General features: G+C 27.3%; 1 protein-coding gene across 2 annotated transcripts in view; it reads right to left on the bottom strand.

The window, feature by feature from the left end:
- Positions 1-9,336: 9,336 nt before the first annotated feature.
- Positions 9,337-26,455, bottom strand: part of LOC132931805 (potassium/sodium hyperpolarization-activated cyclic nucleotide-gated channel 2) — a 37,482-nt gene continuing 20,363 nt past the window's right edge. Inside the window, exons 3-10 of one of the 2 annotated variants that reach the window (XM_060997822.1) lie at positions 25,658-25,794; positions 25,423-25,560; positions 22,234-22,302; positions 18,285-18,434; positions 16,137-16,355; positions 15,921-16,067; positions 15,730-15,847; positions 9,337-9,980 (exon numbers count right to left, since the gene is read on the bottom strand). In XM_060997822.1, the coding sequence (XP_060853805.1) occupies positions 9,640-9,980; positions 15,730-15,847; positions 15,921-16,067; positions 16,137-16,355; positions 18,285-18,434; positions 22,234-22,302; positions 25,423-25,560; positions 25,658-25,794 (1,319 nt within the window). In that variant the 3' untranslated portion in view covers positions 9,337-9,639. The remainder of the gene's footprint in view (positions 9,981-15,729; positions 15,848-15,920; positions 16,068-16,136; positions 16,356-18,284; positions 18,435-22,233; positions 22,303-25,422; positions 25,561-25,657; positions 25,795-26,455) is intronic. The other variant, XM_060997823.1, reaches the window with a different exon arrangement.

Below are 26,455 nucleotides of genomic sequence, written 5' to 3'. Positions count from 1 at the left end.
GATCGACAGAATCATCGTCGTCAAAGAATCAAAAGACGAAGGAACTGTGGTGCTTGATGAGACGGCATGCGGATCAGGTGACAGCACCATCCAGAAGGGCGCTGCTGCAGATGGTGATATAAGAACGTGGAAGATCCGGACGCAACAAAAATTCCGAAACGTGTTTCCCGCTGTCGGCGGCGTGTCTGGTCGCGGCGTGGGAACGCGTAAAACGAGCCGTATTGCGCGCATGTTGCGTTCGTGCGGATTAGCGGCGACGGACGATGAAGATCGGGCCCTTAAGCCGGTAATGCATATGACAGGACGACGGCGAACGAAGGACGAGGAAGCGGGGGATACGAGAAGGCGGGTAAGTCACCTGTGCACATTTCACCAGAGATCACTTGCGGGCGCAAACCCTCTTGCGGTCAACCCTCTGACGGTGGTGAGAGCGCTCGGACGCTCAGGTCGAGCGGAGCCGTAAACTCCCGCGGCCGAATAGCCCAAGCGAACGCGTCCGCGGTACTCGTTTGCCAGCAAGACCGATCGGAAGGATTGTGCGCAGATGACGTTTTAACACCGAATTCGCGTTTCCGAAATCGGCACCGTTTATTGTATCGTCGTTCTGGCAGATGCTTTTTTGTTTATATTACTGTTGTTATGTAATTTATTGTTTATGTACAAATACAACTGTTTTCCATAATCTATATTGTTTTTTTATTTAAATATTATTTTATTCCCTAATTTTTAAATCGTGCTTAGAATAGCTTCTGTATTTACAATTTCTAAGACATTTGATTTGAAATTCTAATCTACCTGGAAATGACTTTTTCTATCATCTTGTTATACACCATGTCTAAGACATATTTTATTATCATATTTTTTAAATATTTGTTTACGATAACATTATAGGTATATACGATATCCAGAAGACGTAAAGCGCTTTACATCGTAATATACATTTTAAGCGAGTTAAATCCTAATATTTTTTAGCCCCAAACAATAATTATAATATTCAGAAAATCGCATAAATAAAACAACAAAAAAAATGATACTTTTAACATGAAAGTACTACATACAACAGTATTTTCTATATTTTCACTCTATTTTGAAAAAAAGTACGACAATTCATTATTTTGGAATAAACAATAAAATCAATACATTCATCAGTTTGCTCAGTAGGTATCTAAATGTTTTACAAATATTACCGGAATACAATACTGTTTTCAAAATATCTAAATTATTGTAATTGAATACATACCTATCATTACGAGACAGTCTACCACATAGATTCGCGCAGAATCATCAAATGCCTCGTCGTAATTATATTCATATTTATGCTAAGGTAATACCTGTACTCTCGCTCGAGAACCTATACGACGTATTTATACCATCTATAATAGGAGTTTAATCATACAGGCCAACTGTATAGCAAGCTAATAAAGATGATTATCGGAATTCGACGGAATTCGTTAATCTGTCGGCTATCTTAACACCTGAAAAAAATATAATATTAGTGATAACTTCAATATTTCCAGGTGCGTGCAACATATATCTGGTAATAAACAGCATAATGCAGTAGATGTATATGAGTATATACTATATACTTACTATATAGCCATATAGAACTTAGGTATAGGTACACGCCCATAATTTAATACGTGAAATATTCAACAATCAAAGGAAGTGAAATATTATTTTTAATCTTTATACCCACCATATATACGTATAACGTATATCGGTATACACTATACATCATACTGCACCTATACTACCTATACATTCATAGCACGAAATATAATAGCTAACTGCAGTCTGATTATAATATTACCGCATTTTCTATCTAGATATATATATAAAAAAGAAAACCTTAAAATAAATTTAATAACGATGATATTTTCTGTTATTCGGTAAAATAATTTTTTTTCGTTTTAATATTGGTTAACAATATATTTCTGATATATTTTCTCTCGATTAAATTACATAAGTACTATTAATATTTAAATCACTATAATTATTGTAGTTGGTGCAATATTGTTTTAGTTGTGATACTTTAATTATGTATGTAAAAGATTAAATTTATAATGAGATCTGATTTCATAAAAAGATACATTTTAAAAAAATGTATAACAAGTCAGCGTATGTTGACAGATAATAATAGATTATAAACACTAAGATTCAAAATTGGATTTCAAACAATTTTTAATGATGAAAAATATTAGCCCAATCGAATGAAACACAATTGAAAAATAAAATAAAAAAGACCACTTAAAAGTTTAAAACGGGTACAGTATGGATCGAAATATTCGAAATCTTCGTTAAATCGTTATAATGTTAATACAGAGGTAATTTATATAAATAAATAATAATAATAATAATAGTCTTTGAAAAAATAAACGGGCCCGTGAAATCCTATATATAATGTCGGCCGATTAGAATTGTTGACAAACGCGGTGGTAGTCGCTGGCTAGTAATAAACGACATCATGGGCTCGTTGTCCGGGTGATCTGTCACGGTGTACGAAAATATAAATTCAATAATCTTATTAACTTACCGGACGTCCAACGTGCCAGACGCACTAATATTGACTATATATATATCAATACGATATGGCATCGAGTATCATGGCAGACGTTAACTCAGCTTCGATTACAACGTTCTTGAGAGAACTGGTAGAAAACGTTTTAGAAAGAGTTACAGATGAAGTCGAAACTATGGAGATTGAAAATGAAAAAAAGAAACTGATTAACGAAACACTAGAGGAGATGAGAACGGACGAAACGGCAGAGATGGACGAAACGGCTGCACAGATGGACGAAACAGTAAAGATGGACGAAACGGCTGCACAAATGGATGAAACGGTAAAGATGGACGAAACGGCTGCACAATTGGACCAAACGGCTGAACAATTGAACCAAACGGCTGAACAATTGAACCAAACGGCTGCACAGATGGACCAAACGGCTGTACAGATGGACGAAACGGTTGCACAGATGGACGAAACGGTTGCACTGATGAACGAAACGGTTGCACAGATGAACGAAACGGCAGAGATAGCAGTCGTAATCGGTGATGTTGTCGAACAAGTTGTAATGGCCGTATGCGAATCGGAGGTAGGGGACGGCGATAAACGCCGAGAAAAGCCGGACGCAACAAAAATTCAAAAACGTGTTTCCCGCTGTCGGCGGCGGCTGGCCGCAGCGTGGAAACACGTCAAACGAGCGCTATTGCGCGGATGTTGCGTCCGTGCGGATTAGACAGGACGACGGAGATGAAGATCGGGCCCTTAGGCCGGTAATGCATATGACAGGACGACGGCAGTGACGAAGGACGAGGACCCCCCTCCATATCCCCCCCATACGCGAATTCGGTGTTAAAAGTTCACCTGCGAACAATCTATCTGATCGGTTTTGAGGTGCAAACGGGTTCGCGGTCGTCGCGAGCTCGCGGGTCTCCGTGACGTGGTCTACCCTCTGACGGTGGTGAGAGCGCTCGGACGCCCAGGACGCGCGGAGCCGTAAACTCCCGCGACCGAGGCGTTCGGGCCTCGCACGCAGTTACGGTAGACACGTCACGACTTCACGAGCCCAAGCGGACGCGTCCGCGGCACTCGTTCGCCCGCAAAACCGATCGGAAGGATTATGCAGGTGACCTTTTAACACCGAAATCGCTTATACCCCCCCCCCTACGTTTATTGTGTCGTCGTCCTGTCATATGCATTTTTGTTTATATATTATTATTGTAGTGTATAATTATTTATTTTTATATACCAATATAACTGTATTTCCATGTATCTATATTGTTTTTTTTATTTAAATATTGTTTTATTCCCTAATTCTCAACTCGTGCTTAGAATAGCTACTGTATTTACAATTTCTAAGAAATTTGATCTGAAATTCTAATCTACGCCGGAAATGACCTTTTTCAATAATCTTGTTATACACCATGGCTAAGACATATTTTATTATCATATTTTTAAATACTTGTTTATAATAACATTATAGGTATATACGATATCTAGAAGACGGAAAGCACTTTGCACCGTAATATACATTTTAAGTGAGTTAAATCCTAGTATTTCTTAGCCACAAACAATAATTAATAATTATAAATTATAATATTCAGGAAATCTTGTAAATAAAATTAAAAAAATGATACTTTAAACATGAAAATACTACATACAACAGTATTTTCTATATGTTCACTCTGTTTTGAAAAAAAGGACAATTCATTATTTTGAAATAAAATATAACACTGATTTAACACACATATTTTTGAATGACAAAAATTGTTTCTTACGTAGCAGTTCAGTTTAAAGTGGGCTGGACTAAATATTATTATGTTCAACTATATTAAAACAATATAATTTATCCCAGTAAGTATCCCGTGACGTAATAGTTCTTATTTCAATAGAATCTCTTAGTCAACCATTCTCAGAAAATTTTCCATTCTATAATATACTTATATCATTTTATTAAAGATACGTCAAGTAAAATATGTCACGGAATTAGTAAACGTATGCATTTAAGTATTATTTTATATATTCACTCGTCATATTTATTAATATCATGTTAGCATTTTAGTTTTTATAATCTATATATAATTTGTCTAATAAAATAATACTGAAGATTGTTTATTGATAGAACAACTTGGATTATACTATCAAATTTTTAGAAATAATTACTTATAGTATTTACGTACCAGTTCGTCTTCGAAAACCCTTTCAGAGATATTTTGGGGCCCGGGGAAGAATCATGCAAGGGGCTCCTTTTTTGGACGTATGTAATTTACGCCAAAAACAACCTGAAGAAAACAATATTTATTTAATTTGCGCCACATTTGAAAATGTATTTGGTAATTTTTGCCACTTTTTAAGGTTTTAGTTTGCTCTACATAAAACTAAATAAATGGACATTATACAATCTGCATTATTTTTTACCTTCAAAAATTGTAATTTGCGCCATTATTTGCCTTATTCAAATTGTAATTTACGCCACTATTAAATAATTAAACATTTTTTTTTACAAATTAACATATTATTTTATTTTTAATCATTGACTAATCAAGTTCATTTTAATAGTTATACATTTCTAGAAAATTATTAAAAGTAATAATTTAAAAAAAAAGTATTAAATAAGTATACTTTCAATATTTAAAATTCAGCCATATTATAGTTATAAATAAATGTATATAAGTATACTTAAATTCCAACAATTTAAGTTAAAGTGTGGTGCAGATTAATATTCTATTTCGTTTTCTATCGTGGTGCAAATTACTGAAATTAATTTTTAGATGTGGCGCAAAATACATGTTATATTATTATATTTTGACGCCAATTACATACGTACTTAAATTTACCTATTGGTGGCGCAAATTACAGGTAATAAAATTGGCGCAAAATACCATCTCCCAAATTGAAGCATCTATATTGCTTCAAATCATGATGAATGATGATAAGTATAAAAAAAAAGTTTTTACCACACATCATTGTAAAGCCAATATTTTTTTACAGACCAAAAATTGGAAACAAAAACTACACTAATCGATAATCATAATAAATAATTGTCAACATCATTATCTATAAGTAATAATGGTGTTACCTATATAATGAAATTTAAAATACCATATGGGTAGTTTATAAATATGCCTTTTATTTTTATAAATCGTATTGTTCATACTATTTATTTTGTATACCTACACTAATATTATACACTGTACATATGATATGATATTATACATAGGTCATATTGAATTATTTTTATAATATTTTAAGATCACCAGTACTTTACCTTACAGTTGTTCTTTTAATTTGTTTAAAATATTTACATGTTAACGTTCAAAAAATATATTTTAAGATATGACAGTTTTAATTTATAATGGTAAAAATATCATATAAACATTATAATAAATATAAATAATAACATGTATAAGGATTATGATGTAGTCTATAGATCTGGCGTGGCCAACATGAATAAGTTCGCAGATCATATGAATAAATACAATGGTACCAAAAGCCAAAATGTTTATAAATACATTTTATACTTTGATACTTTTTTATAAATGTATACCTAAAAAATTAAAATTCATAACAATAATAATAATAATAATAATAATAAGTAAATTTTTATTTTATTAATAAGACGCGAGCCGCATCTGTCAATGACGAATGCCACATCTAGCTCGCTTATCGCAACATGTCGTAACACTCGTAACCCCTGTTATAGACTATGATAACAATAAGCTAACTATAATTAACAGTTTAATTATTATTTGTACATAAAACTAAAAAATGACAATTGGGGAAAAAGAATAATGCAAAATAATATTTAAAAATACATGTCTTATAACGGCCGTTGACCGTTTGTAATATTCTGATATACACGTAAGTGGAGTTATACTATAAGTTTATAACTCATCTTCTATCCGAACATAAGTGTAAAACGCCTAACATAATATCAGATAATGACTGGCGGAGCGTTGTGGTTATTTCTTTGATGTGTACATTACTTGATTTTCATCTCGTGTCAAGTTTCAAATTTAAATACAAGCAACCCATTTGAAATTAAATATTAAATCTATTGATCGTGTGCTAAAAATACCCAGGTCAAATAAAAATTATTTATCTATGTTGTGCGTTTATTTAATCAACACTGACAATGTGTATAAAAACAAATTAACAAATATGAATAATATGATACAGTAATTTTTTTTTTTTAATTATTAATATATCACAAAACTTTACACATGCATAGTTTACATGTCTCATTTTAAAATAGAACTGGTTAGGATTTAAAAATGTACCTACATAATTGTTCAAATATTAAATATAAATTACAATTACATTAAACTAAAATGCAGTAAATATCTGACAAATGACAAAATATTATAATAGTTTTTATTATAATATACGTGTGTAAGAACTTATCAAATTATTATCCATGCAAATAAATAAATAATAATAAACTTTTAAGCATACTATTTATAGGTAGTCTACAATATTAATTTGTAATATTATAGTTGAAGTGTAGTAAATGTTAATTTTAGAGTTAATTAATTTTCTATTAGAAGTACAAATATAGATTGTCTGGTCTTTATTTTATAAAAATGTAATCATTTGGTCAACATAATTACTTTTTGATTGGAAAATATTATAAATAGCTTAGTAAAATAGTATGCGATTTTATTATAAACGATAAATATCAGCATAATTTAAAGATAATTATAAATTCATAAAACGTGTATATTATACATTGTTCTTATATTTGTGTATGTCAGTATATTTGATTGGCAATATGTAGATACGAGTATGACCCTTATACAACTTGGCATCTAATAAGGTTTTAAAAGTATTAGTTTTTCTAATAAATTATAATCTATATTCTTATAGCAAAAAAATATTGTATAATGAAATCTGATATTTTATTTAGAGACCGTGTACTCAATTTCTATCCATACATACAAATATTGAAAATATTCTACAAATTCAATAAGCAAATAAGTATATTATAAAACTATTTTATTAGACCACCATTACACAAATCGAAAATAATTATCAATTTGTCATGGATTCGTCTTATATAAATATGGACGTCAGTCACATTATTAAATTTTCTACTTATATTTTAATGAATTAAATATCTTTAATTTATCTTTAAAATATTAAACTTTTGATCAATTATCTACTTGTTTATAACTTTGATCTGATATATTATAATCAACTAAAAAATACACACAATCAGATACAGATAAAATTTAATTTATAATATTAAAATATTTGGATTGAGAAGGTTCTCGATCGAGAGTTTCATACTAAAGCTATTTGGATGAAATCCAATGTAATCGGTTGAAAAATATCGTCTAAATAGCAATGTATTTTTTCCATTTTGTTTCCAAGTGACTTTTATGCAATATAAACCCGTATAAGTTTAACTTATGTATATTATTATTTGAATGTATATAGATATTTTAGGAAGATAGAATTTATTATAAATAATCATATATATTATTTAATTTTTTTTTTTAATAATATCGAAAAGCAGACGTTTTTATTTTAGAAGATACTAAATCGTATGCTATCTCAGACGTCAATCGTGTAGTTAATTGAACTGTTATGTCACTAATTTATTCTCTCCATTGAAATAAACAATTATACAGCTCATAAATGATTGGATGAGTACAATAAACTATATAGGAACAAATTTAAATTAAACAATTTTGTGCGCCGCATTCCGTTTGAAAAGAATTACATTTTAGGTCACTTTTTCAACCATGTGGCAGAAGTACTTTTAATTTATATGATCTTGTCATTTTGATGAAAACCATTAATAAACCATACAAGTACACTAAACATCAGTTAATTTTAGTCATGAATAGGTTTAATTATTTTATTACCAATCACATTATAATATACTGTGAATACATATTGGTTTCATATTATATAATTAATTTAATATTGGAATATAAATTATATACTATAAATTATTCACATTCTGTAGTCTGCAGATCTGTGGATCAAATTAATTTATCCTCACTGATAAATTCTCCGTCAATATCGATTTTAATTTCAATTTTTAAGTATGTTTGATCACGCCTGATTTACATACTATTGAATATTCTTCAAAGGTCTTCTCTAAAAGACAATCCAACGGCATAAGTATTATTAAATCGTATGAAATAAATACGGGGAGTGAAACAATATACACTTCTCAGAAAAAAAAAACATTTGTGTACAGAAAAAATATAGCAACGGGAAAATCAAATTAAAGTGTTAAAACTTTTGTCGCAGGTTTATAATGTATTCTTGTTGTTTCCGTAATTCTATATTCATTTATTTTCATTCGATATGAAATTAAATATTAGAAAAAGCACACCAGATATTTTTCATTTGGCCAAATTTATAAAGTCATAAGTATTTTTATAATGAAGTCCGCAACACCGCATAATACATGATCTGACGGATATGTTATTCGAAATTTCCTATAAATAAACGGGTGATAAGGCCTTTACATAACGATATGTACCCTATACGGCACTGTACGTTTCTTAACGTTTAGATCCCTTAAGCCCCGTACCACACACACAAACCCGATGACAATATTCAACGTCAACCGGCACTCGTATCCTTAAGGACAACAAATCAATTGTTCGGTGCCGAAGTTATCCGATGGTCACTTTCTTCATCGGTCCATCGCTATACATTTTTTTTCTTTTATTTACCAACAATCATCTTTATCGTCGATTCATGTCTGGCAGTCCATATAATATAATATATATATATTATATTGTTATTATTATTTTATATATATAATCGAAACATTACGAAGGATGTACACTAAATTGAGATAAAATGCAATTAGCTTATAAATAACTATGTTTAATTTTTCTGAAATCAAAATAATAATTTGTAAAACATAGTATGATATTATAATAGTTATAAATAAATATATTAATCTTATGGCAATAATGAATGTTCAGCACTAAAAACAAAAAAAAAAAAATTCAAAAAAAAAAAACACACAAATATATAATATTTAGTTTGTGGTGGGTAGTCGAGAAGAATAAAACAACAATATCGGTGTAATGTAAAAAAAAAACCGAAACACTGTACAACGTGACAATTTGTTTTTCCATGTCACACAAGTAATAATTATTTCCTCCATGTCACAGATTAGTGTCTCCGGCGGCCACGCGTTGGCCGATGTTGGCCATCCGGTTGGCGCGGTCGACCAGCACGGAGGTCACGTGGTCCTTGAACTTGGGGTACCGGTCCATAACTCGGGTAAACGCGGTCGCCGACAACGAGAACAGGTTGCAGTACGTGTCGGCCCTCACGCTGACGGGACGCCGAGAGCCGGACGACCACAGGCAGGTCTCGCCGAAATAGCTGCCGTCGCTCAGCGTGGCCACCACCTCTTTGCCGCCGGCCACCAACACCTCGACGACGCCCTCGTGCACGAAGTACATCTTCGTGGCTGCCGTGCCTTCGCGCATGATCGTGTCACCTGCAAAGGCACAAAAAAAAAAACCGCCGTCGCGTCATATTTTATTGATATTGATAGCCTTTGAGGCTCAAGTAAAGTTCAGTGATATGATAAAGTTAGCAAATAATAATAATAATAATATATAAGTAATATTATAATATATTATATAGTAGATACACCTAACGCGTGGAAAAGACGACACGTTCAAACGCCAAACGTCAGATAATAATAATATTATACGGCCCACGTGATAATATTACACGTTCACGTCCGCGACCGTTGAGCACTATATAAGGCGAGTAAATTCGGTTTGGACGTTTCGACAACGACCGTAACACGGTTTAAAAACAGTGGTCCGAAAACCACGTTTTTTCGGTATAGTATGGACCACCACTGTTGTCTTAAAATCGAAACGATTACTCGTTAGTGTCGAAACAAACCAGACGGGTTATACTTCCGCGCGTGAACTCGATAGGGTGGAACTCGTGGATTTATTGTGATAATGTGTCGTAGGTATATAGGGTTAGGTTCACGTGACCAAAACTGTAGACCGACGGTAAGGGATGTGCGTGTGTAGGGAATCGAGGGGATATGGCGCTCTAAATACACATCACTGTGTCGTAAATCTTTGTCTTATTCGAGTCAAACAATAATCGAAAAATCCTATCAGATGGCCGCGTGGACGTGCGTCGAAGAGTCTCGCCTTTGCACAGCGATCGCCGTAGAAACGTATTATCTGTATCGGTAATGTATTTAAAACTTTTAAACTTTGTGATACTCGTCCATAAACCGTAAAACTGCACTATTGTATTGTCTAATCGTTCAACTGCCTCGCGAAAATAACACATACGCCACAATAATTGACATTGACGTTTAATAGGTATTCACAATAGCCGAGTAATAAACCGTGTAATACCGACTACCCCCGTAATTTGTCAAATGTATAATTAATAAGTTACGTCGTTAAACTTCACAAGGTATATAAAATATGTCTTGAACACGCAAATCCTTTGGTATTACTCACCAACGTAATTCTCATAAATTGTATGTTATCAACTTAAAAACTTTTGATTAAGATTACAAATTATGAATCAAACTAATCATTTACAACTCGGATGTTTTGATGCAATATTAAACTTATGAAGTTTTAAAAATTAAGCTCACGAAGCCACATTAAATTTCAATGGTTATTATTTTGTATGATGCACTTATAATAAATATTATATCCAATAACTTTGTTCAGAACCTGTGGTAGTATTATGATATATTGTTATTATATAGTTTTCTTTAGTCATTAAGGTAATTCAAAATAAATGTTTTCGTTCAAAAATACAGATAACTAGAATTCTTTTTTCATCGATCAACTCAATATATGCATATACCCTAGTTGATTAAACTCGTAATTGCACTCACACATTTTAGACATTTTATAAATTTAAAAATATTTATATGCATAAAAATAAAATACAAAAAACTTTTTTTAGCAGATAGTAGACATATTGTTTATGACTTTATAGTTTATACACAATGTTAACAAACATAATAAAAAAAGGCTATTTTTTTTATATAATTTTATAGGAAAAATTATGATTTATTACAACAATCACGAAATTGATTCAACTAGTCAAATATATAAATTTATGCTGTATAATGTAAAAATTTACAAAATAATCTTGATTTTCTAATTTTCTAAATTTAAATTTTAAAAGTTTTCCGTGGTTCATGCAAATTACGATGCCAATATATATTTTAATTAATTAGTATTTTTACGCCACTTTAAATCCATAGAACATAATAAAATATTAATTATATATTACTTATAGATCTTATAAAAAACTAACAAAAAAATCTATAAATATATTATATGAATAGTTTAAATATAGTTATAATTTGTACAAATTATAGCTAATAAATTCACACATTAATAAACATAATATATTAAGCTTTGGATGTAACATATTGTAAAATTAGCTAATGATATACACATTATACATACATTATTTATTATATAACTAAAACGTACAAAACGACAACCTATTGTTTATACAGTTTCAGATTTTAATTATACACCAGGTTCAACTAACAACTTAGAAAACATACGGTGGTCAACAATAAATTATGTGCATATCAAAATAAAAAGTTCGTATTAACATTATAATATTATTGTGCCAACTGAAATAGCGTTTAAAAAAAAACATGTAAATAACTGTAAAATTCAATAGTAATTTTATAAAATAATATTTGTTTTATGATTATAAATATCATTTATTATTTATATTACCTATTGTTATTACCTACTTTATGTATGTACTTAATTTATAGAAAAAAATATGACATACATAAAATATTTTTTTCTAAAACTAAGTTTTTTTATTTAACTTATTGTTTATTTATGTTAACTACTAAATTCTTTGATGAAAGAATTTTTAATATTTACACAACCCTTTAAAAATCCAATTTTTTTTGATAAATTTTTAATTTATTCATAAAATACTCAAACATTTCAGCTGCATTACTCCATCGATATAATATATAATAATATTAGTAGAATAGCAATATGTACATTGTACACTACTATAATATAATACTTTTAATACAACTACTATTTAATACTATATTTTAATTCTACTAAATATTACTAATATTATTACTAGTAACCATTGAGATTAATTCTGATGGTATTTTAAATTTCTCAGGTAAATATTTTTATAAAGTTTATATCGATTACAGTTGCAATCATAAACACAAACAAAATAAATAAAACTTGCATGTATATCAAAAATAGTAATATAAGACAAAAAAGTACAAATTTATATTAAAAAAGATAAAAAGGTTATAAGAGTCTTAGGGTATAAAATTCGACGAAATATCATCGTATTTTTAACCAAATTAAGTGTACTTATTTAAAAAATGTACTAAATACTGTATGTTTTATTGATTTGATTTGATTCGAGTACAGAATAGATTAGAGTTAGAGTGCGTCATGCTTGTGTATTTTATTAAATAGCACCTATTTCAATTCAACAGATTTCTCTTAACATAACTTTAAAACTTTAAATAGGTACAAAAAAAATATCTAATATTTATTCATTAATATTAAATATATATATGAAATTACCTAATTTTAAATTCATAAATGTATAGCTTATAGTAATTTCTCCTAAAAATAGAAGGGTTAATATAAATTGTTAAAATTACATATATCTTAAATTATCTGAATAAATGATTCCTAAAAAAAGAATACTTTTCGTAATGTTAAATTAACACTTTTAAAATAAGACAAGCGTCAACAAATGCAAAAAATATTGTAAGTACTAACAAATTTCAGCTATTGATTATGTTGTTCTCACGATTGAAAATATATCGTTAAATAATCACGTATACAATATACATACAATAATATATTTATAAATTAATAATTTTATAAATTTTTACAAATTAAATGTGTAGCTTCCAAAACAGTCATCGTTTAAAGAAATATAAATTATAAAAAAATGTATAAAAATTGAAAGTAACTATTGATATTATGCAACTCTGTTACGATAAGCCCCTACCTCATATCTGATATTTTCGTTTTAATATTATCTTATTTTCTTATTGTGCGTCTAAAAGCTGCGTAGATTATACATATTTGTTTTAAATAATAAGAAAAAAGGTTTGAAAACAACTTTGACGATGTTGGCATTTTAGTTTCAGGTAACATTCTTTTTAACTCAAGGGTATCGAAATATGAGGAAAGAAAATATAGCCAAACTGACCGCTGTCACAATGAATGCATCATGAGATTAGGTTACACGGGTTTTTCCCTGGGAGAATTCACCTATTTACCGCCAGATGGGTTTGCTGTTGTTAAGTTATTATAGAGCTTTTATATAAATTTGACAAACCACGGACAGCACACACGTCCTTCTCAGATAAACATTTTCTGACTTCTCGTAACGACATTCTTTGAACATGTAGTGATTTACCATGTACAAATTCTATACTACGCAAGTTTTTAAACATACACATTTTTCTATGGATTATTTTTAACTATATGGTATCTGCACAAGATTTGAATATATATTTTTTTTTTTTTGTACAAAACTTTAAAAGGTTAAGAGTTTTAAATACAATGCCACATATATTTTACTAAGACCATTCACTTCGAAATCTAAGATGGATTTATTTTTTTACGATAATGTAGTTTTTTTATACTTGTCAGCGAATAATATTGATGGTAAAACCGATAAACGTTATCGTTTAAAGAAGAAAAGAAATCGAATCCCAAGGTGGCTTTATTTTTAGGCTTTTCCTGGTGATATATCGTAATACTATTTTTAAAGCGAAAAAGTCCATTTTATCAACTGGTAGAAGAAATCCAGAAATCAATACGTTCATTATTAAATCGAAATTGATTAGAAAACATTTTTTAAGTTGGAATTAAAACTATCGAAATGTTCTAGTACGTTATAGAATTATTGAACAGGATAAAACGTCACTATTATTTTAGTGTTTCGGTTTTTTACAATTTCAAGCGTTAATATGCTCATATAGGTTTTACCATGAAATACAATTATTGATAACAATAATATTTAGTCTTTGTTGTACAATATAATATCCAGTTTAATTTAACAATTAGTCAACATTTATAACGTTAAATTATAGTGCTTCATTAGATATGTAAAACAAGTTATTGGATGGCCAAATGTGAAGTCTAATGTAATCTGGAAACTATAAGTTAACAATAGGATCAAATAACAATATATTCTCTAATTTGTACATATATTATTTATTATGTAAGATAGGTGCACAAAATACATACGGCATAGAATAATAATTTATTATAATTGTTTACTAAATTGAACATTGAGTGGTTAATAATTATCAGAATATAAGGAATATAATATTCCTCTATAGCCATTAGTCGATCATTTAATCACAAATTAAATTGTTGAACTATTCGATTTTTTTTTTTATTATTCAATATCAATAGTTTACTTTTAATAAGACATATTATAATATCATATTAAATAACAGTTATTTTTAAATACATTTATATATTATTATAATGTTGAGTATAGGGTACATATGACATAACATAAAATATGTAATTTCATTGAAATAACTAAATATCTTTTTAATTAATTTTAATTTATAGTTAACATTGTGCATGACGTTTTGATAAAATCAATAGTTTCAGTAATTTTTGAGTCCTTTGAACTTGAGATTTTATAAGCGCACATAAATTGTTTTATTGTACAATTCTTAGGTGCTATATTCATAATACGTAACTATAAATGTTACTGTCTTACATATTTAGATCTTTAAATTACACGATCAGTCAACCACGAGCAGACTACCCTGCAATATCCAACTACTCACAAAAATGCTACGTGTGCTTAAAGCACAACTCTCATGTCGCGCATACTGTTTCGAAAATGAATTATTTTGCATTCTCTTCACAGAGATAGTTACGCATTTTTTCCTCGTGTGTTTACTTTTGTACGTTTTTTTTTTATTATTATTTTTTACCCACTCTTCTTTCATCCTGCCTGCAGCTAGGCCATCTATCACCCAGCCCCGAGCAGAATTTCTTATTTGAAAATCGTTAAATCTTGCATACTATTGCAGTACGCTGTTGTTTTCTGTCACCCCTTTCTTCACTAAACTACCCTGCCATCATTGCGTTTCTCGTTAAAAAACACAGTGTTTAAAACAAAAAATAAACAAAAAATTACCTATTGTTTTCCCAGAAAAATTACGAGTAAAAAATACATAAAAAAATTACCAGGCTGGAACATTTCAAACTCTAAACAATCAGTCAATTCAGTAAGAAGGTTGGTGTCAGCTTTCTGCAATAATGGCAAATTTGTCACTAACCTCCGGCAAGTGTAATTTCGAACGTCCTAAATTTAAAAATGCAAGATTCACATTTGACAAATTTTAAATACAATTTGATCAATAATCTACCACACTTACCTCACGCAATTTGTCGGACATTTCGTCCAATATCCACTTTTCGTCAAAAAACTTTCCCTGGTACCTATGCTCAAAGTATTCTGTTATTCTCTTGCGCATATCTAATGGCAGCCGCCTGTACGACATATATTCTTCTACTTGTTTAACCTATTATAGAAATCAGACAAGTTTGCAAATATCAAATCATATAAATTAGTACTGTATGACTTATCAAACCTTTTCACGATACTGTCTACGGGATGAATCCAAGCTTTGTATCAAATTAGTAGCATGCCCCAAAAATAAAGCATAACACGTGGCTCCACTAATCATGGACAACATTGTCAACCACATGTCAGTTAACGACTGTGGAGGGAACCGACCATAACCAATGCACAACATATGCGACATGGCTTTAAACAAGGACCACGAATATTGTTCTGCCCAATTGGCGTCCTATAACATATTATATTAACAGCATAATTATTAAACTTAATTTTATACTTCTATAAAATAAACATAATAATATACGCCTTTAAAAGCATTTTGTTGTGTATTCTTTAAATAGTCTACAAATAGATTTGGTATTTAACGCAAACTAAAAAATGATTAACATAGTTTTACGGTAATTTTCCAGGTAAAAAAGGTAATAGGTATTCTTAAAATAGTTTAATCAACATTTTCCAACTAGATCTTTTTTAAATAACCATATTCGTGTAAATCTAAAAAAAAAAATGCTGAAACCTAAAATTACTCTGCTGAATTGATTTATATTAAAAAAAGTTATTTTTAAGAGAATTTCAATTAACAGTTCACGAAAATAATCTATTGAGAAAAAAATTAAATTATTAGATTCATTATCCTTTTAAAATCGATACGATTTTGATATTCGGGAGGTTTTTTACAAATGTCGTGTTTTTACATTAAATCAACCAGTTTCATTAACTTAGTTTTATTTTATATATACTATGAAGCTTCCGATCCTCAAAAATAATTAAATAAACATGATTAAATAAACTATATATTAATGATGATAAGTATTAATTTTGTATTTAAATAAAGCTTGTCATAATTTCAGCCTATTTAATAAATTTAATTAACGTTTCATCAATTAATCTTACTTTATTTATAATAAAAATAAAATAAGTAATATAAAATCCATGATAATTTTTTTTTTTAATTAGCGTTTTATTATACAATATATACTATATAAACTATATTTAATAAAATAGTCTATATTTACATACATTATTATAGTGTACAACATTTATTTTTTACATAATTGCTGGTTTTAATTTAAAGTGTAGTTACGCAATCATATACGATAGTTCTACAATACAAATCATTGTTTAGGTTTTCGACACACTTTATAGATATTAATAAAATGCACATTAAATTTGAAACGAATTTAAGACTTCATAAGGATACTGATCAAATATTAAATAACATATAATTACACTACACGTATTATACATGTATAGTGTATACCATTACATAGTAATATATAGGTACTCATGTCTGAAAAATGTTGATAAATTCTTGACATGTTTAAGTGACATAATACATTTCAATTATATAGTATAATTAAAATGCAATTTTAATTGATTCATAGATTCACAGTAGGTCTGGTGTTCATCAAAATTAAATTTAAACAGGAAATATAATAAAATAATTATAAAAATATGACATTGCTGAACTGACACAGCTAATTTAAAAGTAGGTATTATGACTTTGCACAATTAATAGCTGTATAAAGATGCAACCCATAATAAAAATTGTTTTAATTATTGCGTTTTTATCTTTCAAAAATATTTTCATATAGCTTTCAACAAGAACTTAACCTATAGTAATAGTTTTACTGACTCATAAAAGTATTTGAATTTGTTATTAAAGTGCTAATATCAATCAAATTTAACCCATCCAAGTGTCACTTTTAATAATATTTAAAACGAATTATTTATATTAATATCATCAATTTTACAACTATTATATTGATGAATTTAAACTTCGCTTATATTGCAAATATTAGGAAAGTACAATAATAATATTTGTTATAATTATTATAATACACTTTTGAGAAATAAAATAAAATAAATTATGGAGTAACTTGCAATAAAACATGTTAACATAATCAGAAAATAAAGATAATAAATTGCTGCATATTCCTATGATATAAAACTTATATTTATTGTATTATTAATTATTATTATATTATTATCCTTACAAGCCATTAAAATCCATTAAAATATATCTTACTTCAAACATTTATTTTATTCAATATTATATTTATACAATGTTATAATATCATTCACGATTTATTTATTTTTTTTTTGAATTTAATAAAATTATATTGTTTTTAGTGAAAATAATAAAAAAATTAATTACCTGTAACTCGTTAATAGCAACCCACGAATTGGCCGGAAATCCTTGTAAGCTAGGAACGAGGAATTGTAGACATCCAGACCAATGTCCAATGAGTAACATCATGCATATTAAATTGAATATCCTCATAAACACACTGGCCATGTTCAGGAACTATAATGATGATAATAATATTATTATGTAAATGAAGACGATTAATAATACCTGCATTCTTGTTAAGTGTCACTTAGTAAATCAATATGTATTTTATTAATAATGATTAAAACACACTATTATACACAAGCGTTGGTGCAATTCAATTTTATTCTATATTATTACCGAAAAAAAGGTTTATTACTTATTTTAACGTCAATTTCCACGGGTTGAAAATATTTTTAAAATAATATCTTTTTATTTTAAAATAATGTACATAAAATATAATTTATTATAAACACAAATAACTATTTCTCTATATCACGTTCTCAAGCAATTTTTATAAATTTATTTTTATTTTTGTAACGATTTGTTTTTATTTAATAGAAATAACAACAGTAGTGAAAGTATTCTAAAATAAAAGTTTTACGTGCCATATGTTTTTGATTGTAAAATGTAGATAAATTGTTCTGGTACTGTGTCAAATGCATCATTACTATTTAAGAAAATCGAAAATTGTATTATACAATGATTGTTATAAATTCAATATTTACAACAGTTTTGCTTTAATTAAAATACAATTTATTATATCTACACCTACTTTGTATAAATACTTAAAATTTAAATTAATTGTTATTAAGTTTAGAAAGTTTAACCTAATGTGGCGTGTTTTATTAAAAAATTTAAAAATATTTTAGTTTAAATCGTTATAATAATAATGAAAAAAAACGTAATAATTGCTCTCAAGACTTAAAAATAGTACCATTTACATAAAATAGCGTACACAAACTAATACATTTGGAAAAAAAAATGTCAATGAACAAAATTAAGGTATTAAAATAATGATAATACTCATAAATAATTTAAAAAATATATTAAAGTATACTGTAACAAACAATTTTAAACCCATTAACTGATTAGACATTCTTAATATTTTGTATCGATGATAAAAGTTAGGTATATTTAGAATATTTTTAGAAAAACCTTCGTTGTAGAAATAGTATATTCAATAGTCATAAAAATATGCAAACTATTATAGTTTAATATTTTTGATAAATTATTTTACAGTATTTGAGATAAGAATATTAAATATATATTATCAGAGACTGGTATCTTATGTTTTTTTTTCGGCTCCAGTTCTGATTTTGGTGCTCAATTAATTCATTACAATTTTACAGTTTATAAAAAAAAATATAAATAAAGGGTTTAAGTTAAGGTTCCAATTAAAGCCAATATTAAAAAACTCTTTTATATATATATATATAATTTTTTTTTATTTATACATGCCCTCGCCAATGTGCCTTGATCGGAATATCTATTCATTCAAGAATATACTAATGCCACTGTATTTCTACAACACTTATATTTATTCTAAAAACATATTATAAATTGTGTAATAAAATTCATTGTTAAAAAATAAATACATCATTATTTGTTTAATAGTTTATATATAAATAAAATAATAATAAATGCATAAATATATATATTATACGAGTATATGTATATCAAAATAAAATGTGAATATTTTAAATAGCTATTTAAATTTTAATATTTATGTAGAAATGAACGTCTCTATTATTCCAAACAAAAATAATTTCAGTTTATCAAAGAACTTCATAAACCCGAAAAAGTTAAATAAAAATAAAATAAATAATAATCATAATCAAAACGTATATTTTTTATTCAAAAGTAAGATTCCGGTTATATGAAAACATTTAAATTCAATTCTGTTTTCTAATTTTATTATAGGTTTGTGTTCCAGAACCAGTTATTTTTAGTTTAGTTTTTTTATTACTCATTCTCAATGTGAGAATTATGTTCACTTCACTAACACATTTTATTTTATACATTATACTATTTTTTTAGTATTTAAACTGTACAATAATGAAACTAAAAATGTTTGTTGAATAATGAAAATATTAATTAATAAAACATTTAGCATGATAAAACTTGAATATTGAATGAGTATATTATAGATATAATTACACAATTTCACAAAAAGTTAAAAATCATATAATATATATGTACATGGAAAAGTAACATAAGTTAAAATTCAATTTCCGTCAGTTCAACTAGCTGTTTAATTTTCATAATTGGTTATTAAAGTTTAATATGAAATTGTCTTCTTGTAAAAAGCTAATGTACAACTGAATTTTTACCTTCCTATAAAGTCTTTTACCGTTTAAATTGTTTACAGTCCATTTAATGTGATGAATTAAATTCCAACACTTACAAATATGATTAAGTTAAAATAATTGTGTGAAAAAAAACGTAAATAAAAAGTTATCATAAAACAATGTTTTCGCAAAATATAATTACGAGCAAAGTTTTTTACAAGATGTCATTGTCATGCATTTGAAGGCTTAAAGTTTATTAAATTATTCTACTTTAAAAAGTTTTAAGGCCATTAACCCTACGGTGCTTACGTGAAGAATTATATTATTTTGTTTGCGAAATACAAACTCGTTTACTAATGTATCTCACATTGAGATACAGTTATCAATAATTATGTGATCATAAATACACATTTTCTACTACGAAAGTATGGAAGATAATAATAATATTATGTATTTTATTTGTATAATTTTAAATATTAATGTAATAGATATCATAAATTATCAGTTCTTTAAGAATTACTCAAAAATTAATATTTGTTTTTATTCATGACTAGACACTGACTACAGAGTACAGGTAATACAATATAATTACGTAATATCATAGATATTTTACCTATAATATAAACTAAATTTTGACCATTATTTATATTTTTTCCAAAGTCTTATTTCAATCTTGTGATTATATACGCGTTACATGTATACTGTAATTGAAATTATCAAAAAAATATTATAATAAATTATATTTAATAATTATTATAAGACATTTATTAATTCTGTTCTCATTTGATATAATATAGTATTATTATAACTCATGCATTATATTGGGTGCATAAAAATAAATTAATACAATACACTTAATATAGAACACAATCTGTTAGCGTTATTTTTACCAAAAACAAATAATTCATCCAAAGTGAATGTATAAGCCATACAGTGATTCGCATCAAAACAAAAAAGAAAAAACTTAAAAGTTACGTATACTTGAAAAACCAAATATTAACAAAACAATCATTATTAGTAACGTACATAAAAATCACTGAAGAATTATATGATGTGCATAAGTGTGTTAAATTAGATGATTTGGTATATTGTTAGAAAAAGGCTTTTCAGTAGCATGAATGAGTGAGTATAATATACAGTGTGAATTATGCAGCCAAAATATTTACCAGGTGATCAAACAATGAAAATGCACGAAACAATAATTGTTATTTTGGCGCAAAAGCTGCGGCTCCGTGCGTTAATTATGACGATAACAACACTTACAATATTTTATTATATTGATTGTTACGTTTCAATTTATGTAAAATATATTTTGTGTAATATAATGTGTACCGCACTATGAATTAAATTGCGGTTTTAATGAATGTGTCGAAGCCGGATGTGAATGGTGTGTGTTTGTGTGCACAGAAAAATGACCCATCCACGTCTGCTTTTGTAATTCACGTCACATATTTTCCACATAGGACGTGGGAGGAAAAACGCGTTTAATAAATCGCCGACAAATCACATTTTTCCTTCGGTGGGTATCAAACTCTGAACAGAAATTCCTCTTCATCGGCATAATAAAAACGTGTTCAGATTTTTAAGTTAAAAATAAAGTGATGTATAGATGAGTACTGAGTAGTGATATATATTATCACAACAATAACAAAAAAAAAAAAAAAAGAAGAAGAAGAGGAGAAACGAGTACAGACGATTATTACCTTGATCATGGATCGGCTTTCAATCTGACCTTGTTGACCCGATGACATATCCGATCGTATTCTTAACATCTACAAAAAAAAAAATAATAAACGGAAACAAGCCGGCATGTTAGTGTTCGTGCTGCGAAACATACGCTACGGTCGAAACAAACAAAACTAAATCTCACAAGTTAGCGGTTAATAATAATATAAGCCTCATGCTAATTATTTATATAAAAAAAAAAAAACATTATTTTATTTCGATTTGGCCTTTTTAAACAGATACGAATTAGACATACCAAGTTGGCTCTCCTTGTTCTACCAAATATCTAGCTTGGAAAAAACTAAACTGTTTTCCAAACAATATAATTAAGGGTATGGGTTGGTTATGATTGCATGCAATTACATGCGTTTCTCCCAACTAAAAAAAATATTTTTTGTTCTTTAGCTACAACCGTCATTTCTCTATTTTTCATGTAAAAACGATAAAATTCATTAAACATAGGTACTAATAGTTAATTTAGATATTCTATTATTTTATATAGTATTTATATTATATTATAGTAATGAAATTCTAAAAACCTACACGATTATAATTTATACACATACACGCTATTACTATACAGACATGTAGTATACTATGTAGTATGCTTTCATACATATAGGTTTAAACAGCTTAACGACATACAATTATTATAAAATCTTCTGAATTGACGAGAATCCAATAAAATATATTATACATATATAGTGAATAATATAATAAGTACTACAAACAACAACAAGTACTTATCAAATTTTTTAAATTCAAAAACAATATTGCTATCCAGGTTAATCTAAAACATAGCCAAACCCGCTGATACTAAATTGTGATCAAACACAACATTAAGTAATAGTAGAATATTTAAAATGTTCAACTATCACAAAATAACAAAACATGTTAATGCGCCAATCAATAGAATACTTTGAATATCCAATAAATTAAATAAACAATTGAGCTCTTCGATCGCTGATAAAATATTTGCAGAGCTTTATGCTAAACTTTTATTTTTAATTTTCAGCAACAAAAACTTATGAGCAATCTAGTATTAAATGTTTAATCTTAAGAGTTAAAATAAAAATGATATATATTTTCACGAAAGTGTCACTAATGGATTTATTGCTTTCCACAAACGGTTCATAATATGTTACATGAGTAATTAAACTTTTTATTTTTATTTTTTTTTTGTTTTATTACCTTGTATGTACGTATGTATTTTTTATATCGAATTTACTCATAATGCCACTAATATCTCGACAATTTTTCATTTTTGAGTTAATAAATTTTTTTGTAAAATTCTGTTTTTCCCGATTATTTATAAAAACACTGGACATTATTTACTTAGATACTAACTTAATTTTTATTCATTAAGATTCGAACTATATTCAATTTATTAGGTACCAAAAACAACCCCTGAAGTCAATCATCGTAAAATGTTTACTGTTCCAATGTGATGAAGTATTTTTCTATCAATTAATTGTGTTATGTTATTATGAAGTAAATTATTTACAATGAAATGACTAGACACTATTTTTTATTTATTTAATGGGATCAACTGATTGCGAAATTATTTTTAAGTATAAAATTGATTTTTTAATTGCTTTGTTATTACAATTTTACGTAAAAAAATGCTATTCAACATTGAATAAATTTAAATATTTTTCTCAATAATAATAACGTATTGAACTTAATACCTTTAATGATGGTAGCAAAAACGTGTTACTCTATAGTCTATATCGTTCAATATTATTTTTTTCTGTTCGTAATATTATAACCAGGAATATGAAAAAGATTTGTTTGTTAAATTTTTAAATTATAAATTATGATTTATACAGAAGGTTAAAATATATAATTAATATTAAGAGATTAATATATTTTATACCTAAGCCATTATTATGTATGTAGTACCATACACGTAATAATTATTACCCCTTCTGAAAAGTTAAAAATAACGAATAAACTATTTTTATAATTAAAACAATTTTTTTCTAACTTTTAATAATTGAAATTTTAAAAAATCTCTATAAAAGACTATAAAGAATCAAAATACTAAATTAATTTAAAATGTAGGTACATAATTGTTATTTTATAACAGTTAGTCGTAATATTTGTAATAATTTTAGGTTATAATGACAAAAAAAAATTTTTAAATAACAATAATTCATAATAATATAATGAATGACCATTGTAAAATCATCATAAAAATATAATAACATAATTACAATAAAATGCTAACCTGTTATTTCTTTTTTACATAAATTGGTGAATTAAAAAAAAAACTGATTCTTCGAAAATTAATGAAGCATTCACTTTAAATTTAGGAAATTGGGGGTGCTATTAAGTTAAGGCCTGAGTTTCCTCAGAGTGTTAAATTTAAATAATCGCCTACGGCTTACCATACGTGTTTCTTATTTTAACTTGTGTACATATTGTTAAATTATTTTAAATTTAATTTAAAAATTTAAAGAATTATTAAAAAAAAAAAGCATCGATGAAAAGTTTTTAGTAGTTTAATCAATTATTTTTTTTTTAGTATGTACTTATGTACATAATGCCAGCTTTACATTTTGTGACATTATTTAAATATCGTAGTATGAACCACTACCTTACGATTACTTTCTGTTGTTATATAAACATAGTTAGTTTAGGAACTGTATGTTATCAACAAGATAATTTTAAATTTTATATCAAAAATGATTATACTAAAGTGAATAATATATTTAGTTTCTAATATATTATAATAGAATTTTATATAGCTAATTTAACATATTTTAAAACGTATATAAATATAGTTTTTGTAATATTAAAGAAATCCATTTTAAAAATTAATCCATGCTTCTTATAAAGCAATTGATAGAGTATTTTAATTTATTATTATTATTATAGTCATTATTATTATTATCTTATAAACATTTAGATTATAACGTTTTCTTATAAAATTATCAGCGTGATAAAATCAAAAATACAAAGGAACAAATTGTGAGCAACATACAACTGGCAATCTTTGATTTTTTGTAATATCGTATAATATGTTTATATAATATCTTTTTTCATATTATAATACTACCAATAATGTCTAATACTAATCGACCGTGATTGTTATACATCTACATACTTTAAATATACAAGTATATACCAAATTAATGTTCAATTAAATTTTTTTTTTTACTTACATATACTTCTTCCCATTGATTCACATAGCGCACCAGTCTTGATAAGCGGAGTAATCTAACTAAGCTGAGTAGCTTCGCAAGTCGGAGAATACGAAGAGCTCGACCCGCGTGTAAAATCTGTATGCCTTCGCCTACATCCTGTATATTATAACATATAACATATCGATTAACTTAATTTAATTATTAAGGTTTGACTAATTTAAAAATCATTATTTTCAATTTGGTAGTTTGGTACCTGATTAAACATAAGAAATAGATAATCCAACGGAAGGGAACTAATTAAATCCAAGAAGAACCAGGATCTTAAGTAGTTTCTAGCTATTAATTTTGGTTCTAATATCACTTGTTCAGAATTGTCAGTTTGTAAAATACCTGTAAAATAATATGATACAAATTCCTTAAAAAAATTCCATCAAATACATACTGCCAATAAAAGTTATATAACTCAGTTAAATGTTTTGTTAAAATAATAGTTAATCAAACACGCTGTGTTTGCAAAATTAATGTAAATATTTAATAAAATATCTTTAGAAATATCGACCGATTGACAGTCTCTGCTCAGAATCGATTTTAATATCATGTAAATATTTATCATTAAATTTAAATTTAGCATACTCATTGCAGTTATCTATTCAACAACAAGATATATTTGACTCCTATTAATACTACCGATCAGTTACCTACTTAATTAAATTGAATATCAATAATGTTTTAAATGTATGCATATCTTAAAACGTTAAAATAGTTTATAGAACATGAAATATCAACTATTAACCCTTCAATACTAATAATCTATATCTAATAACCATATCACAAAGTTACTTCTAACAAATTTAAAAATATGTTTGTAACAACGTGTCCCATATTGAATTTGTTTATGAATTTTCATAACCTTTTTTAGATTACCACTCTATGCATCATGCTGATATAAGGTAGTAGTAATACTTGAGTTGTTTTATCTTAAGAACACATTTTAAATATTCAAAAAAAAAAAATGCTTAATGACATTAAACTAACCAGACAGTCAGTAATC

Source organism: Rhopalosiphum padi, chromosome 1 (genome assembly GCF_020882245.1).
Source record: "Rhopalosiphum padi isolate XX-2018 chromosome 1, ASM2088224v1, whole genome shotgun sequence".
Taxonomy (NCBI): Eukaryota; Metazoa; Arthropoda; class Insecta; order Hemiptera; family Aphididae; genus Rhopalosiphum; species Rhopalosiphum padi.
Note: the sequence above shows the minus strand (reverse complement) of the source record. Positions and strands in the feature narration are given on the sequence as shown.